Source organism: Anopheles gambiae, chromosome 2, assembly GCF_943734735.2.
Source record: "Anopheles gambiae chromosome 2, idAnoGambNW_F1_1, whole genome shotgun sequence".
NCBI lineage: Eukaryota > Metazoa > Arthropoda > Insecta > Diptera > Culicidae > Anopheles > Anopheles gambiae.
Window position 1 is genome coordinate 49528403 of NC_064601.1, and position 17212 is coordinate 49545614.

At 48.3% G+C, this 17212-nt stretch overlaps 4 protein-coding genes across 8 annotated transcripts; all 4 read right to left on the minus strand.

Moving 5' to 3' along the window:
* Window positions 1-63: 63 nt before the first annotated feature.
* Window positions 64-1960, minus strand: LOC1273975 (serine protease easter). Its single transcript, XM_313032.4, has 4 exons — window positions 1716-1960; window positions 1178-1498; window positions 927-1035; window positions 64-807 (listed from the first exon to the last, which is right to left on the minus strand). The coding sequence occupies exons 1-4, from the start codon at window positions 1804-1806 to the stop codon at window positions 189-191; spliced, it is 1140 nt and encodes a 379-aa protein (XP_313032.5). The 5' UTR covers window positions 1807-1960; the 3' UTR covers window positions 64-188.
* A 1652-nt stretch (window positions 1961-3612) lies between these two features.
* LOC1273976 (CLIP domain-containing serine protease B9) lies at window positions 3613-8191 on the minus strand. The gene is made up of 5 exons (XM_061641117.1): window positions 7359-8191; window positions 4607-5521; window positions 4401-4503; window positions 4028-4305; window positions 3613-3950 (listed from the first exon to the last, which is right to left on the minus strand). Exons 1-5 carry the CDS (start codon window positions 7429-7431, stop codon window positions 3613-3615), a joined length of 1707 nt encoding a protein of 568 aa, XP_061497101.1. The 5' UTR covers window positions 7432-8191.
* A 3150-nt stretch (window positions 8192-11341) lies between these two features.
* On the minus strand, window positions 11342-13772 carry LOC3290968 (uncharacterized protein C14orf119). Of its 4 annotated transcripts, XM_061651021.1 has the most exons (4): window positions 13368-13733; window positions 12821-13268; window positions 12325-12637; window positions 11342-12251 (listed from the first exon to the last, which is right to left on the minus strand). In XM_061651021.1, the coding sequence occupies exons 3-4, from the start codon at window positions 12547-12549 to the stop codon at window positions 11958-11960; spliced, it is 519 nt and encodes a 172-aa protein (XP_061507005.1). In that variant the 5' UTR covers window positions 12550-12637; window positions 12821-13268; window positions 13368-13733; the 3' UTR covers window positions 11342-11957. The 4 variants fall into 4 exon arrangements, with proteins under 4 accessions (XP_061507005.1, XP_061507004.1, XP_061507003.1 ...); XM_061651020.1 differs by having other exon boundaries at window positions 12821-13772; XM_061651019.1 differs by having other exon boundaries at window positions 12325-13268; window positions 13368-13734.
* Window positions 13773-14058: 286 nt separating this feature from the next.
* Window positions 14059-16919, minus strand: LOC1273977 (serine/threonine-protein phosphatase 5). 2 transcript variants are annotated; one of them, XM_313034.6, is made up of 6 exons: window positions 16566-16919; window positions 16055-16444; window positions 15839-15960; window positions 15042-15763; window positions 14876-14957; window positions 14059-14766 (listed from the first exon to the last, which is right to left on the minus strand). In XM_313034.6, exons 1-6 carry the CDS (start codon window positions 16699-16701, stop codon window positions 14716-14718), a joined length of 1503 nt encoding a protein of 500 aa, XP_313034.6. In that variant the 5' UTR covers window positions 16702-16919; the 3' UTR covers window positions 14059-14715. The 2 variants fall into 2 exon arrangements, with proteins under 2 accessions (XP_313034.6, XP_061507002.1); XM_061651018.1 differs by having other exon boundaries at window positions 14059-14957; window positions 16566-16846.
* Between the last annotated feature and the right edge of the window lie 293 nt (window positions 16920-17212).

Consider the following 17212-nt stretch of genomic DNA (forward strand, 5'->3'; position numbering starts at 1 on the left):
CATCCACTTGCTGTAATGAACTGCTGGTTTGGGGAATACCATTCAAAACAATGCACAAAAGGGTGTCGCATATGCGAACAGAAATTCCGCGAAACTCCTTCTTTATTCAAATGCACTTATGTAAATTTCACTTTATTCAACCATTAATACCCAGCGTGCACGCAGCACTCATTTTTGCTGTTTTTTGCTCAAGCGGCAATCGTGGCAGTGATCCAATCGACGTACTGGTCCACCTTGGTGTAAACCCCGGGCCAACCGGCCTGGCCGCACGGCGTCGGTCCGAACGATACCAGCCCGATCAGATACCAGTACTGCAAACCGCCCGCCGTATGGACGCCCGTTAGCGGGCCGCCCGAATCACCTTGGCACGAGTCTTTGCCGGCCTCACCGCCCGCACAGAGCTGCGATTGGCGCAGCAGCACCTGCTCGCGTTGATAGACCTGATTGCACGCGTCCAGCGAAACACCATCGACGGCCACCTTCTGCTTGACGTTGCTGAAGCGCGCCGTTGCCGTGCGTCCCCAGCCGGCCACCTGCATGCGGAACCCAACGTAATCCCGCGCCTTCAGCTCGGCCTGCATCGGCAGACAGATGGGCTTGATGAAGTCAGAGTACGGCACGGATTGTTGCAACCGCAGCAGCGCGATATCGTTGTACTGTTCGGCGGACGTTGGCACGTACTCTGGATGCGGTATCTTTCCCTCGATCGGCACATCGATCGGTGGCGGGGAGCAGTCAACGTCATCGCCCAGTCCCTCGCAGTCCTGTGCCGTAGAGGTGTCCCATTCGCCGAGGCGGACTTCGGCCCTTTAGGAACAATTGGCAAGGTAATGAAATTAGTTAACGAGAACTAACTTTTCTATATAGCTATGCTACATATATAAAAGATTTAAAAAGAGTTTAAGAGGCGTAATAATTATACTTACAAATTCCAGGTGCTCGGGATGTCTTTACCGTTGACGCAGTGCGAAGCCGTTAGGACGTATCGATCGTTGATCAGCACACCACCACAGTGAAACCCGAAAACGTTATTCGCTAAGCAGAGATAGAGACGCACAATAACAATACGGGTAAACATTAGACAGCAGGTGTTATGAACAAACATGCTGAGCGTGGTGGAACCATCCACCACCACCCCCTCCGTTTTTATGTACACGAGCAACCGGAATGTACGTACGTTTTGCATATTTCAGCAGCGCAATCCAAGGGAACTCGTCAATGCGCGTGTTAACGCCGCCGAAAATGCGATCGCTCGTCTGTATGCCGCACTGGCCCGGTGACGGCAAGAGCCCGACACCAACGCGAACCGGTGCCACCAAGCTGTCCGCACAGCAGACGAGCGGATGATTTTCGGCCGCGGACCAACCGCACTGCGATCGCTGCAAGTACGTCCGATCGACATCTAGCAGCGGTTTTTTCCTGATCAGCGTCAGGAGACTGTTGCAGTTGCGCAGCAGTATACACTCGCCCACAGTGCTATCAGGTAGGGTGCATTGTTCTGCGTGAAATGGGGGTGAGTAGTAAAAAAAAGTAGAACGTTAGTCGCTAGTTTGTCATCAGGCTACCGAAAATTAGGTCTTGAGAAGTGATCATCTTCCTTCTGCTTAGAGGTCAACTGGAACGAGGTTGGTGGGGGTCGACTTGTGATAACCGTTGACCAAACAAACGTACACACACATACACGCACACGAAAACACACACACACACACACTTACGAGCAGATGATATGCTTAAAAGCGTGAGCAGTAGAAACGGCACCAACTGTAGACGGTGCAACCTCAGCGGGCAGCGGCTGTAAACGCTCATGATGATCGCTGCAGGTGAGGCGAGATACTGTCGTTTGCGTTGCCCGAACCGATCCGTTCGGACTGCTGCGAATGACTAAGCCGGCGGTTCGCCATGACGCGGAACCCGGCTAATGCGTGCGTCCGGCCAGGGCTCCGTGTGTGGCTTCTCCTCCTTCATCAAAGATCAGATCGCGAAACACGCTCGCGCGCTCATGCTTGAGAGAGAGAGAGAGAGGGGAGTGCGACAAGGATGGGAACGTTTCAGTGGCTGTGGTGCAGGAGAACGAGTGCGACCGGGTCAATGCAGTGTGTGATTTTCGCATCTATTTTCTCAGCTCTCGCCTTCGTACGCCTGACGTAGGTACGCGGCGGGCAAAGGCAGTTCGCGAGAATGTTGCCCTCGCCGCCGCAGTAGGAAGGGAAACATGATCGGACGGAAATCCCAAAGTCAGGTGAATCTTGCCGCGCGCTTCTCTCCCACCCTCACCTTCAAGGCGCTTCGATCACGGTCCAGTTTCTATTTACACACACTCACGAATCAACATCATTCTGCTCTTTCTTTCCGCTCCTTTACCATTACTTTGTTCGTTTGTTTTCATTATTATCTATTTCTTTCACGAACGGTTAGTAACTTGGGAATCGTTGGGTAAACCCGTGGGCCCTTAAAAGAGCAAGTAAATGCTACCAATTGTCATACACCTGAGGTGCCATTTACTTCCGAAATTGCGCGATTGATACGGAGGCGGCGCTATCGTCGATCGAACAGCAGGTGAGCACGGAGCCATGTGCCAATAAAGATCATAAACAAAAAGAAAAAAAAAACAGTATTAGACTGGGTTTTAACAGCACCATTGGAAGTTGAAATTATGTAGCAAAAGAATAGATATCATGGTCCGACAAACGACAGAAGTCGATCGGCGGCAATCAACGGCGGTCGCATCGTGTTTGTGCTGGAAGCTGGGATATTTTGTTTACTAGATACCGGTTTGGGGGTGATAAAAACAGGTTTTCTGCATTTGTCTGCGCCACGAAACAGCGCGTCCGCCACCGAAACATCCCCACCTCCCCCTCCCGATCGATACATAATCTTCCAAAAATGTCCCGCACGCGCGTGCGTTCGGTTGGGACCATGGGAAGGTCAATCGATGCTCTTGAATTGGCGCAGGTGGTTGGAAGGGGAAGGGCAAGGGGTATGCTATTGATCTGGTCTGGATGGATCAATTTAATTTGTAAAAAAAAAACGATACGAAAACAGAAGACGAAACACACGCGCGCAACGCATCTTGCGCGCCAGCTTTGAATCACACGCGCAATATTCCGCGGCACGTGGCGCCCTCTATTGGGGAGTAGTGAAAACACGGTTACACTGTTAATTTGGTATGATGATTTCACAGCAACATTTGAGATTGGATGTTGCTTGGCACGACTAAAAGAAGTTTGACAAAGTGGCCCAATTCGTTCGATTGTTTAAATGTAGCGAAGGGAAAAAGAAAGCTAAAAGTGACCTTATGCGATGCAGTTTGTACGGCAAGGGGAAGCAATGATGGATTGAAAAACAAAGACGCAGAGTAAAGACAACACAACACCAGTGTGTCACACTATTCAGTCATGGTTTGTATTTAAATTTCACTAGCTCTGCAACACCTCGTAGAATGCGAACCGACAGAAGAGAGACAACACATTATGGTTCGGTTAAAAAAAACGCTTACTACATACAAGAAACACAGTTCCTATCCTTATGTCTTTTCCTATTCTCTAATTTACTCCCCCTGCCCTACCACTACCCTCCCACTACTCCCGGTTGCTGCGTCGGGTGTGACCGCGACTAACGCATCACGTTGGTCAATATCCAATCAATGTACGCCGAAATGCGCGTGTACACTCCCGGGAAGTTGGACACGCCACACGTGCGCGGCCCGAACGAGACCAGCCCGAGCAGCACGAACCGGTCGCGCGTCGAGATGGCTTCGTTCATCAGCGGTCCGCCGGAGTCGCCCTGGCAGGCGTCCCGGTTTTCCTGCCCCTGGGCGCACATCTGGTTGCCGCTGACGATGATGGGATTGCGCGAGTTGACACTGTAGCGGGCGTACGCGTTGGCACAGCCGGCCGTGTCCACGATCGGCAACCGTAGCCACTGCAAGGTCGGGCTGGGTGTGTTGCTTCCTGTAAAAAAAAGAAGGGAAGAGGATAAAGGATCTAGCTTGGTCTCTCACTGACACACACGTTGCATCAACACTTACGATTGCTGGTTGAACCCCAGCCAGCAATGATGCCGAGCTGGCCGGTTAGGTTGAGCGCGTACGGTGCGTACTGGTCCGTGGGCAGACAGAGCGGGCTGATGATGTTGTACGTTTCGGTCGTTTCGCGCAGCTTGATCAGTGCGATGTCGTTGGCGTACTTGGGCACGTCGTAGCTCTCGTGCGGAATGATCTGCTCGATCGCAAAGTCCTGATAGCGGGCACTGCAGCGCGGATCCGTCACGGCATTGCACTCCAGATCGCCCAACCGTATGCTGACTCTGTGCGGAAGGCAGAGGCAAGTTGCGAGAGATATGTTAGATGGAGACACACGTTTTTTTGTGTGGACACTGTTCAACACTAGCGATATACATACAGCTGAAGTTCATCAATAAGATTCGTGACACAATGGGCCACCGTTATCACATGCCGGTTGGTGATGAGCGATCCGGCGCAACGGTACGTTACGCGTCCAGAAGCTACAACGACGCCACAGCAAACGCCCAAGAAAAAAGGGAGAATTTATAAGTTTGTCGGTATGGCAAAGGCAGTATTAGCGGGATGTCACACCCGTTTACTTACTTTGATTCCGGTAGGCTAACCGCGCCATCCAGGGAAACTGTCCCGGTACCTCCGTCTCGCCGCCGATGATGCGCGTGTTCACCGACAATCCGCACAGCGGCGCATTAATCATCGGCTGATCGGGCACAACCGTCGGCAGCACGGTGGTCAACAGTTCCGTGGTCGTCGGTATTGCTGTCGTGGGTGGCTGTGGCAGTTCGGTAGTGGGGAGGGGGGTCGTTTCGGCCAGTCGGTTGCTGCCCAGCACCGGCTGTCGCGTCGTCGTTCGCATGACGGGGGCAACGTACGGTTTCGTGGGGCGTAATGCCACTTCCGCCTCGTTCGGATAAATGACCGGCGGACAGTTTTTCATCGTTTTCGGATCCTCAAACTGAGCGATCGTGTTGCCGTTTTGGGGCCGCTGCTGCTTCCAGCGGTTGCCGCCGGCGGTCGGCGTTCTGGTGCTGTCTGCTCGCTTGCCATCCTTCCCGGACGCCGTCATCGGTATGTACTTGAAGCGCTCCCGTGACCATTGGTCTGACTTTCGGTTGGTGTAGCCCTCGTCCCACCCGATGGCGCCCGCCGTATCGTGCGCATCGGACTCCTCGGACGAGTGATCGTCCGTGCCGACGTCCCGCAGCCAGCTATCGTCGAGCGGGCAGCAAATGTTGGGCTCATTGTCCGTGCCGTACCCGCAGGCCAGTTCCTTCAGCTTGGAGTTGAAGCTACCGTAGCTCGGCTTGGGATTGCGCAGCATTTCCAGTATCTTGGTACAGTAGCGGAGCTTTGTGCAGCGACAGTTGATCGCACCGGACGAGGCGGGCACACTGTCCGGCACCTGTCGGTAATGCTCGACGCGCTGGTTGTACTGATATACCTGCGGTCCTGACGGATGTCCGCCGTAGTCGTAATAACTGCCCCAAGGTGTGGCGAACGCTGCAGGGGAAGAAAGAAGAGGGAAGAAAGTTAAATGAAGCCCAATTGTGGCTCGCTTGACCTCCGTCGTCCAACAGGTTGAGGGTGGTAGTACCCGTTCTGTCTAGCAAACGGCGGACGGGAACTTTCCCAGCCGCGAATGTTTTTGGGTTCGATCAGCATTGATCAGGCAGTGTAGTTGGGCCGATGCATTGACGTAAGCGCTGGAAGTTGAACGGTGTGAGCGGTCCAGCGAACCCACTAGACGCACAAGAGGGGGGCAGCACCACTAGCGCAAGCTTCAAAGTCTACTACAAAATTGGTTGCCTCGCTAGCCGCTCGAAATCGTATGCGAAGCCGAACGGTCAAGGTAACAGCAAACCTGCCCCGAAGGGCAAACCAAAACCCCCAAAGCAATCGCAAGAAGATCGCGCGTTATGCTTGAATTAGGCTGATGTAAATCATTTCCCTTTTTTTCCTGGGAGGTTGTTGGTTCGTGCTGCTATGCGCGGGGTCGCTCGTAAGAAAGGTATGGCTGTACGATTTTTGTCGATTTCCACAATCTTCCATTGTGGAGGAGAAAAAATGAATCGGCGGCCAGAACAGCGAAGAACAGACACACAAAAAACAACAACATTTGAAGCATTTTCAACGACTACTTATGATTATCGTCCGCTATCGGCCGCTAACGATCAGTTGACACAAAAACAAGCAAACGCAGGACAACGAACCGGAAAACGGATACGTCTCGGTATTGGGATTAACACCTGACCCAAGACGAGAACACAAAGGCAAGATCGTTTGAGCTGTTCAAGTTCAGTCGGTCGGTCCCAAGGTGGTATTGCCCGCCGAGAATCCCGTTTGAAAGTAGTCTCTGTATCAAAAACAAATGAAAAAAAGTCTTGCAATGAAATTTAGAACGTTGCCAGAACTGATCTATGCTAACGAACAATCGAATGGGAAAGGGTTTAGAATCAGCTGGAGCCAAAACACCAGGATATAGTTATCCAGTTGGCAACACGACGATTGCACAACATTGTAATCCATTCCACGTTTTGTGTTCGGTGTTTTGCTGAATTGAATGGTGTAAACACGAATTGGTAGTTATCAAAACAATTTGCAGCGATGTCGATGAGTTTTACAATTTAATTGAGCGTCCATTAACTATAACATCGCTTGTCCTGGCTACGTCTTTACGGTGCCGTACGAGAAGTCGTTACGAGAACTCGGGGCAACGCAGACAGTTCAACCACGCGTAAATAGTATGAATCATTAAAAAGTGTTCGTTCTTTTCGGCTGCACAGCGAGCCAGTTCTTTCAGTGGAACCATTCATCTAAAAGAACGCCATTAATTACCACCGCCCAGAGGTGAAGATGCGTCACACAGCCTAATTTATGTAAAATAATTCAGTCTACTATTTGTTTGTTTTCGTGACTAAGAAGACGCCACATTATCAGCATTTCAAAATGCCGCAACACCCGAGGGAGGGTTCGTCGCCGACACCGTTGCATTGAAGTCTTTTGATGACAAATCACGAAATACACGCAGATAACGAGATCGGCTGAATCGAGTTCGGCCGGCCGACCGATGTTTTGGTTCGTAGCGGTAGGTTATTGCATTAGCGAGCGATGCCACCCAGTTTGCGGGTGGCCATGAGTCCAAAATTACGGCACGCTTCTTTCCTGGCCCGAATAAAATGCACGAGATTCACTGAAGCGCGTACGCGCGGTGTGCCGCAAACGGAGCTCGCCGCTTACCGACCGGATCGTGGTTCACTTTCGTTTTACGATTGCGCACGGCCATGCACGTGGTCGTCCCCGGGTTGTGGTACGATTCACGGCTACTTGTGTCACTCACCATCGGCAAGAAGGGACGCCGCCGCCGTCAACATGAACAACGCCAAACTGGATCGTGTTGTGATTTTGCACATGATGTCGAGAGGAATGAACAGATGTCGTAGGACTTTTACAATAAGAAAAAAAACACACTCAAAACAAGCCCTACACCACAGACAAACTACAACAGCGTGTTAATACTGACGAGAAAACGGACCGTTTAAAACTAGCGAGCACGTTGTACGGCAGTTGTACCGGCCTTGATATGGTTCACTTTTTAACGTGCTTTGCTACGCTACGAAGCCCAACCCGCTGGCGGTCAGTGCGATCTTGAAGTGTACACAATACTTGCCCCGAAGTGGCTCGAACTGAAGTGTCGAAAGTGGCCACTTATACGGGGGTTCTCGCTTAAAGTACACTCTTCTCCTTTATGCACGTACTCATGGAAGTATCAATAAATTTCACTGAGATCACTTTTTCACTGGTTAACAACGGACACAGCCACCTGCTCGTAGTTGCAAGAACAAATAAACGCTCTCGATCACCATCACCGACACGGCCAGCTGTGATTGCTACCGCGACCGATCATTATAAACAACTGTGCGGGAAAGTAAGCGCGCGCGCCACGAAACTGTCACTTCACTTTGCACAGCTGCAGCTGATATTTAATTGTGGCTTTGTTGGTATGTGGTGCCGATATTCATCCCCATCCGCTTCGGTTGTGACCTCGCACGGAAATTCGTTGTTAACGTCTTTACAGCCCTCGGTCCACTCGTGGACTGTATCGTTCCGGCGCACCGATCACAGCAGCAAACCCGACGACCGCACTCGCGTTGTGTGCCACATTGCGTCTTTCCGCGCACAATCGAAACCGACCCGAGCGGCGATCATGTTTATATAGTCCCCCCCTCCACGAGGGCTCAAGATTTACGCGCGCGATGCGTGGGGGCATTTGGGTGTTGTTTGGGTTCTGTCTTTATGTTCTGCACTCACGCATCGAACCAACGCTGCCGCCGCCGTCGCCGCCATACAAGAAGCGGTGGGGCCAGTAGTTGCACCCACCCGCTCCTCCCCACACCTTTAGTACAACCTGCACAATGCACTCTCGTATGTGAGTGCGAACTCGCTGCTTAGAACCACGGTGGTGAGTGGTAGTGGTGGTGATGCTTCAAGGAAAACCCAAACACTCTCTCTCTATTCCGCCGTGTAAGGGCTCTTCTTCCTTAGCTACCCTTCCTTGTTGCCATTCGACTTCTTGAGCGCCGTGCTCGATTGGTCCGTGAAATTGTCTGCAAATTTAATGAAAATGAGTTGATTCAACTGCTGCTGAGTCATCCCTGCGTGTGCGGCTCGTTAAGGTAGTAGTATCTTTTCGATCAGATTCGTTGCTTCTGCAAATGATGTCTAGCGATGAGTTCCCCATGGGATGGGATTCCCCATCCCAGCCTCATTAATCCTGCTGGTCGTCGACTTTCTGCGGGGAGTGACATCGTTGGAATCTTTGTGAGATGCCAGGATAACTGGCCAAGAGACATTTTTTGTTTTATCGTGGGATAAACTTACGGTTTTTTTATTATTGAATGGACAGTTTATTGGTTGGGATTACACCGGAAGGTTGTTCTATTTTTCCCGAGTTGAACAAAGGGGAACAAAAAGGGATATGAAAAGGAACTTTATTGGAATTGGATTCATTCATGGTTAACAGAAGATATTATCGCCCAAAAAAAACCCTCTCTTAGGCGTGCATCAACCAACAAATCTTTATTCTCGAGCTTGCAACGGATTGTTCTTGAACTGGTAACCTCAATGTGCGAAGAAAAACCCATGCTTTAGCTGGTTGAAATGGTTTTAAATGAAGTTGTGCGAAGTAGCGCGATGTCTAGTCATTCTCTATGCATCGTATCACTCATAGGGTTAGCTAGTAGCATGAATATACTTGAGTTAGAATGATGTTTCACCTTGTGAGTGAGTGTGTTTAGTACTAGTACCAATACGAAACCTAGATTGCGTGCTTCAACTAAGTAGTAATCGGCGTTAGTAAGTGGCACTCTGCATTGGATGCTTCAGCAAATGATATTTAAATCAGAAATAACGTTCTGATCTTTCAGGATCTTTTCATTGAATATTGTAGGATTTTCCATACTATATATTAGATCGCGAAATGTATGTTATCGTTCATAGAATAGCCTTTATAGATTACACGATCACTCGTGAATAGTGAATTACGAGTAAGGAACAACAGTCTCATCATAATGCATGATTTTAAGGATTTTTTTTGCTTATAATGCATTTTTAAACCACCAATTCATCAAATGATTTACATTTATTTCATTGCTGCAAAAATGCAACACATAACGTTTTTATGTAATTTTTTGTTGATATTTTTAAAATTATTACTGCAATTATTTCTAACTTCAATTTGTTTAGTTTTAGATAAAAAATCAATCAATAAATAAAAATATTTAAGGAAGTAAAACACCCCAAAAATAAATCAAAACGTAATTAAATTACATAACAATAAATGTTTAAATTAGTTTTAAAAAACATATAAATCGATACATGAACGAAAATACTAATAAATGAAATAATTAAATTGTTCTGTAAGAAAGCATCATAGTAATATTTAGCATTAAAACATTACTTTGACTATTTGCTTGTTTCCAATTAAAAATACGTTTGTGTTATCGATCGTCTGGCGTAAAGATATCGATCAAATTGATCTTTCGCTGATTGTGTTGATTTTGCATGTCCAAACTCCACTGCGTGCCAACGAATGCAAAGGGTGTGCGTTCGAATCGTATTCCAATTCTCACCATTGTCCAATTAATTTGCATTTCATTGCATTCGACGCCGACGGCGTAGACGAAGGTAGTCGGCATACATCCACCAGCCTCAAATTATGCATTTTTCCTTCTATCTCCATAGACACACACACACGTACACATGCAGCCCCAAAATATAAACACGCTCACTGAAGATGCTGGCGCCGGGCCCGACAATCGTCAAGATCAAGCATTCATTTTTGGCCTCAATGCGATGTGTTTCATGTTCAAGGCTGTTCGTAACGACCGGAGCGCTCGCACCACATGAGAATTAGAAAAAAGCGCCTCCCTGCGCTAACCCAACCCAGAATGATGAATCTCTGATGATGATCAACCGTCGCTGATGATGAGTGTTATGATTGGCCCCCGCCGAAGAGCTGTTCTGAAGAGTTTTTTTTTACGGTAGCCGTTAGTGCTTGAGAGAAGAAAGAAAAAATAAAAATGTGTTTCTGTGTTTCTTTCGCATCCCTGACCTTCAACGTCGGTCCGTAAACCACAACCGGACCTCTCCGACTGCGTATGGCGGTAACTACCGCGAAAGGCGGTGGCCAATTTCCCCTCGTGACCGTCAGCGCTTGGGCGAGGAAAGGCATTGGGGGAGGCTGGGAGTGCGGTGATGCGGACATAATAATTTTCCTTTGTATTTGCAGTTATTAAAGTTCGTTCTACGGCTGAGAGCCTCCCGTGGTCACTTTCAAGCATTAATGTCGCTTCCTTTTGTCCAGAGAGCTTTGGCCGATCGATTTTGAGCCATTCTAGTTCCGTTGATTTGCCGCCTTTGTCGGCGGTGACTGTTCATGAAAATAGTGCACTTTATTTTAGGTAGTGCCTCTTGTCCGAGGTCTCATACTGTGTCGCAACAGCTTCTTTTCAAGTTCAGCGAACATTGCTGCAAGTTCATATGGGTTTTTTTTGTTGTTGCGAATCCACCACAAATTATTCCACCGGACTAGTGTCTTTGTTATACCCGCGAGCAGTTCGTTGTGTACGGTTTCGGTTGAAACTATGTCAAAGTGCAACCTTACACTGCGCGCACCGTACATTTGTATCAAGTGCAGTGCGATGCATTACTTGTGTTGCATATCGCCGGGGCCGGGCGGCTGCCAATGAACTCATTATTTATGCATCGCTAATTTTTCCATGTATGATTGCCGCTGAAAGGAAACACGTTCAAGATCGGGAGTTTTGTGAAGGGGTTTTGTTAATATTTATACTTTATTCAGTACAGCTCATTTACACTAGTGATACGATAAACGGCAGGCGGAAGAATGATCACACTGCTGAACAATCATTCTTTTTTTTTAATGTCCGATCTCAATTCAATTGAAAACGGGTTTGTTTGATTATCTTCGAACGGTGTATACTGAGTCGGAAGTTAGTAAGTCTTTTATATGCTCAATCCAATAGTATTTTTTGAACAGTTAGCATGCCTATGTTCCTTCTGCTAATACTGGAAACAATTCGAGCAGCTCTTCGCCGAGATTCAACAATTCTTCATACCCATGGGTATGGTAGATTAGTGAAAAAATATGTAATATTTAAATAATGCATTATGGAACTGTGAAATTCGAGGCACGATATCCTCTTTATGGAATGGCTACTTTTAACGACCAGTAGGTAATAAATAGTGAGTGTGTCTTTTGCCCTATGATGCTATTATAAATGGCATCGCCACGAACATGCACGGCGCCTGTCATGATCGGTTTGCCCCTGTGGTTTGCAAGACAAAGGCGCACAGTAAAAGGTACCCGGTTGGAATGTTCATATCGTTGCGCTGTCGCGTACTTAGCGCACTACACCTAATCTTCGTCTGCGACGAGGATGGCATTTGCCGCCACCATGACGGGTTCGGCATTCACGATCAAGCCGATTGGTTCCGAGTCATCTGCCAGCTCTCTCGCTGCAGCTTCCGCGTTTGTCTGCTGCTGCGTTTCGGGCTGCTGTTCCAGGCAGCCATTCATCGGCTTGGCGCTGCACTCCAGTTCCGTTCGTATTCGTGCACCGAACGTGCTATCGGTTTGCTCTAGACGCTCCAATAGTTTAGCTTTGAACTCTTCCGGCCATTTGATGCACCATTCGTTGAATAGCTTTACCTGGTGAGCAAAAGGAGACAGAAACGAATGTGTGATTTTTCGGCGCAGTTTATGTTTCTCGCTGCCTACTTACCCTGCACTGAAACAGGTTCATCGGCTTATCCTGACCGGGATTAATCTGCGCCATGGCACTGATGAGTCCGTTCACGTACCCCGCACTCTCGGCTTGCTGTGACAGGTAGGACACCAGGTACGGTATGAAGTCTTCTCGCTGGAAGTCACTCCACTCTTCGAACCACTGGGCAACATAGCGCAGCTCGCCGTCCACGGTTAAATTGTACGATCCGTTTGATGACATTGTTCCAGGGGAGAGTGATGCCTTAGACACACAGGTAAGGTAGAGATGATTCGCACTGGGCAAGAGTGTTTGTCTTTGCCAGATGGATCTGATAATTTAACAACAAATCAGCCAAATGTTAAAGTAAGCGAAAACATGCAACATCAAACCGTAGCTGACACGATGCTAAAAAGAACAACGGCACTTTTTGTCCCCTCTTTCCGACACAACCAAAGGGAAGAACGGAGTCGAGAAGAGCCTAGAGTCGCACAACAATCTTCACTGCGCCTACCTTTGCAGACTGTGGTGTGTGTTATGTGAAACTGGAACTATGCTGCCCCACACTCTGATGCTGCCGCGTTGGTGGTGGTGGTGGTGGTGGTTGGCAAGCTTTCCGATACCAGTTTTTCTCCCTCTCTATCGTCCGGGCGCTTTCTTTCGTACGCTTTTCCCCGGGGTTCTAGTTTTCAGGTTTATCTAGGTTCCTGATCTGCAAGCATCCCGCCCGCGAGATAGCACCCCTCTCAAGCGCGCTGCCGTCCGCCTCGGCCCGTGCGAGTGTTGGCAGCGATGCTGTTTTGTTTTCACGATGATCGCGTCGTGTGTTTGGCTTTCTTCTCTTCTCTCAGCGCACTGTGCACAGCCGGGATAGCCGGATCAAGCGGATTGGGAGCGAACAAATAACTGTAACGAATGCTACACTGCTGCCGCTTCTGGCGCTCTGGCTGATGCAGCTTCACCTACAGACAGACAGACAGACACACACGCACACATGCAGCAGCGGTTGGTTGCGATTACGCACAATTCGTGGTCAAACTTTGATGGCTTCAGTCGTTCACCTTTTGCAATGCGCTGGTCTCTGCAATGCTTTGAGGCCTCTGGTCGTCAGAGAAGCTGGATGATTTAATTAAAACCGACGACAATGATGACTATAAGCTTTTCCGGTTGCTCCGGAGTTGTATGAACAGTTTCGTAACAATTCAGGTTGGAGAAATTTTAATAACTCGCTGCAGCACAACAGTCTAATGAAATCAGCCTTCGCCAAACGGTAGCCTACGGCGAACAGGAGCGGATGTGCACTTGCAACACAAATGAAACACCTTTTCCACACCTTTGTTGGTTGATGTTTCTGTTTACCCGCTTTTACCTTCCTCTCGAGATATCGCACTAATCCGAAGCCGTCTATTTCCTTTCTCTCTTTCTGCTGGTGCACTTTCGGGAGAAACTTGTTTGGCATGTTTACATGTTATGTGAATTCAGGTTTAAGCCGTCAACGCGTCGCTTTAAACGCGATTCTCTGCGCCATATGACAGTCGATTCAGTTGCCGGCTTTTGTTATCTCTTTCTATTGATATGTCTTTCTTTCTCGTTCATGTTTCTATTCATGTTTCAGCATAATTTGGGTATGCGATTGGCTTATGAAGAAAAACAAAAATAATTGAACGTATATTGATGAGCAGCTGTATACAAAGTTCGACATAACTGATTAATTGTTCGGATACTCTTCTGCAAAAGGTAACAACAGTAGACTTTTTGTTTTGCCAACGGTCCGTTCTCCATCTATTTGTATGTTCTCTCTATACAGTTTCCAACTTCACGCACACCAAAAGACCAAATTGTAATATTACAAGAGCATTTAACCAATCGTTTGCACTGCTTTTCAATAAAGCTCTAACTGCATAATGCAACCGCGGATCAAACATTTTGCCATCTTTCTGTTTATCGGATATTTATGTACTATTTGCTGGCCACATTTGTTTTTTTTATGATAATTACTTATCAAGAAAACTAGGTTAATAGACCGATGTTTTGCTGAAGGAAACATGTTCAAGTGTAACGCGTTCCGTCACCTTTTTCTATGCTGCCATTCACTCATGTTCGTGTTATGATCTCTCATCATTTGTAAAGCTCCAGCAAACATTAAAAAAAGACATATATTTTGCCAAATTCTCGGAGCTGGGTTTCGATTGGCTGTGATATAATTGATACTTGAATAAGAAGAAAAAACAGGAAGGAAACGAAATAAACAAGGATCTGATCGATCGTACCCTACAACGAATGAATCATTGAGCTTGCCTCACGATCACTGCGATGATGGAGATTTTAACGAAAAAGTCAAACAGCAACGAATGAAGAAAACATATTGAAATTACGTTCAATACCTTTCAACTGAGCGCTTTAACCGTACTATGACATCAAACTGTAAGCGTATGCCATCGGCCGAATGGAGGGATGTGGCTGAATGAACAAAGAAAAGAAAAGAAAAGATAAGATATACAACGTTATGCAATCAGCTCCGGAGGAAAGAAGGGTTTGTGCTGGTTTTCACCACTCGCGCATCACTTACCGAATCTGCGTAGGTAGTGAACTTCGGCGTCAAATCATTCCCTTTCAGTGTGATGAATGCTCCCAGATTCTTCATTTGATCGCTGTGCGGACAAGAATAGTTGGCAAATATTAAACCACATCCCACTAGCACCATACACGGTGCTTTACGTTGCGCCCAAACTTACCAATAATTAGGTGCCGAAAAGACGGTTATGCATTTGCCGTTATGGTCCACCTCGTAACCCTCCGCCTTGACCTCGTGGCTGCGAATGATGTAGTCCAGATTGTTGTACTTCAGGAATGCCTCCGTTACATCGGGGCCGAACTGTATGCCGACGCCGCGCTTCGACGGTACGCGCCCGGGCAGGGGATGCGGATCGGACCACAGCAGTTCGCACATCAGGCCCTCCTCCGGCGGCTGACAGTTGCGATCGATCGAGCGCAAATCGTCCAGCGACACGTTATCCTTCGAGAACAGCCCGCCGTGCATTACCAGCACCTTTTTGTTGATCAAATGGCACAGTGGCAGCCAGTTGTACACGAGCGTAAACATGTCGGCCATGTTTTGCGAGTACTTTGAAACCACCTCGCCGGTAAAACCGTACAGCTGGTTCATGTTGAAGCTTTCGTGATTTCCTCGCGCGAGGAAGAAGTGGTTGGGGTATAGCAACTTAAAACCGAACAGGGTGAAGATGCATTCCACCGAGAATGAGCCCCTGTCGACGAAATCGCCATTGAATAGGTAGGGATTGGTGGGCGATGGCAAACCATTGATTTCGAATATATGTAGCAGGTCGTAGAACTGCCCATGGATATCGCCACACACTGTAAACTTTTGTTCGTCCGGCACTGGTATCTCCACCAGGGAGGGTTGCGTTTTCAGCAGCGTTTCCATATCGCAAAGAATCTGCAAACGGAAGGCAAAACGCGTTACAAGCAATCGCACGTGCAAATTAAATCCGGTAATGTGGGGTGCGCTTACCCTGTAGGCAAAGTTTTTATGCAGCTTGTTCTGCTTCTTGTACCACTCAAGTAGACTCTTCATGAACTCCAGCGTTACCTTACCGTTTTCCAGCTTCGGTCCAGTGTAGTCATCCTCGATAGCTGTTACAAAAGGGCGTAGCAAAACCAAATTGCCAATCATCAACCAAACGGTTACTCGGGTTGGGGGGTCAAGCCAAGACCCAGCGTCACTTACTTGCGAATTCCATATCACGGCACATTTTTTCCACGCTCTTTTCCTGATGCTGCACCGAGATGGCCTTCTCGAACGCGATCTTGTTGACCATCTTTTTGCACTCCGTGTACTTGTCCTGGGCATCCTTCGCGCTTGGGCACCGTTTCGCGACAAACTCCAGGTCGGCCAGCGCCTTCTTGAACCTGCCGAGCGCCATCAGCGCGGCCGCCCGGCGGTAGTACGCTTTGGTGTAGCTGTTTTTCATCGATATCGCCTTATCAGCATCGCTCAGAGCGTAACCGTACGATTCTGTCCGGAAGTGGGCGAAGCTGCGGTTTGCGTAGAACCGCTCGTTCGGGCACGTTTCGATCGCCTCGGTGTAGAGCGCGATTGCCTGCTCGTAGTTTTGTTCTGGGGGAGGGAGAAACGATACCGATGACTATCGTGCACATCGTGTGCGAACGGTCGTGTTTGGCAAATGTATTGCACCCTCCTCGTGTTAAGGTCCAGTCAGGCGGTCGCATTTACCTACCTTTGAAAAACTCATTTCCACGAGCACCGAGCTCGTCGGCTTTTGCCTGCAAGGGGTTTTCTTCGGAAGTGTTTTCTTGCGCCGGAGCGGTCGGTGCCTCCGGTTTGTGGTTCGCTTCTTCGGCAGCGGACGACATGTTGCTGATACGAGAGTCTCAAATGAGTCAAGAACAGAATAAACTAGGGAAAATGCACGGCAAAGAAACGGAACGAAACCTTAATGCACGCAATGCTTGCTTTTTTATCGGTGCGTTCTGTGCGCTGTCACCGATGACAGCTGATTGTTCTCAGCAGCTGTGCTGTTGCGAACAAGTAGCGATGGCAAATTGCGGTAGTGATGAGCAAAATGCGGGAGTGAACCTGGTGGAGTGACTCCGTTGCTGAAACGAATCAGAACGACATCGGGTTTCAAACAAAGCGCTCTTCAGTAACATTCCAATTGGTGATGAAAAATTTTTTTTGTCGGAATCGATTCAGGCTAGTTTCAAAGAATTCTGGAATCGATTTAGGATAGTAGGATTGGAATGAGTTTCCGGAATCGATTTCGGAATCGTTTTCGGAATCGCTTCCGGAAATGGTTCCGGAATTGGTTCTGGAATCGAAACCGATTTCCGAATCGAAATCGACTCTTTAATCGGAATTGGGTCC

Bases quoted from the DNA above. Each gene is read 5' to 3' on its own strand.
- LOC1273975 (XM_313032.4), bottom strand. From the start codon at position 1,806: ATGAGCGTTTACAGCCGCTGCCCGCTGAGGTTGCACCGTCTACAGTTG. The intron at 1,499-1,715 runs GTAAGTGTGTGT...CATTTCACGCAG, and splicing joins TTTAAGCATATCATCTGCTC to AACAATGCACCCTACCTGAT. The intron at 808-926 runs GTAAGTATAATT...TTGTTCCTAAAG, and splicing joins ATCCCGAGCACCTGGAATTT to GGCCGAAGTCCGCCTCGGCG.
- LOC1273976 (XM_061641117.1), bottom strand. From the start codon at position 7,431: ATGTGCAAAATCACAACACGATCCAGTTTGGCGTTGTTCATGTTGACG. The intron at 4,504-4,606 runs GTAAGTAAACGG...GCGTCGTTGTAG, and splicing joins GTTAGCCTACCGGAATCAAA to CTTCTGGACGCGTAACGTAC. The intron at 4,306-4,400 runs GTATGTATATCG...CCTTCCGCACAG, and splicing joins CTTATTGATGAACTTCAGCT to AGTCAGCATACGGTTGGGCG.
- LOC3290968 (XM_061651020.1), bottom strand. From the start codon at position 12,549: ATGTCATCAAACGGATCGTACAATTTAACCGTGGACGGCGAGCTGCGC. The intron at 12,252-12,324 runs GTAAGTAGGCAG...TTTGCTCACCAG, and splicing joins TGAACCTGTTTCAGTGCAGG to GTAAAGCTATTCAACGAATG.
- LOC1273977 (XM_061651018.1), bottom strand. From the start codon at position 16,701: ATGTCGTCCGCTGCCGAAGAAGCGAACCACAAACCGGAGGCACCGACC. The intron at 15,961-16,054 runs GTAAGTGACGCT...CTTTTGTAACAG, and splicing joins CCGTGATATGGAATTCGCAA to CTATCGAGGATGACTACACT. The intron at 15,764-15,838 runs GTAAGCGCACCC...TTCCGTTTGCAG, and splicing joins ATAAAAACTTTGCCTACAGG to ATTCTTTGCGATATGGAAAC.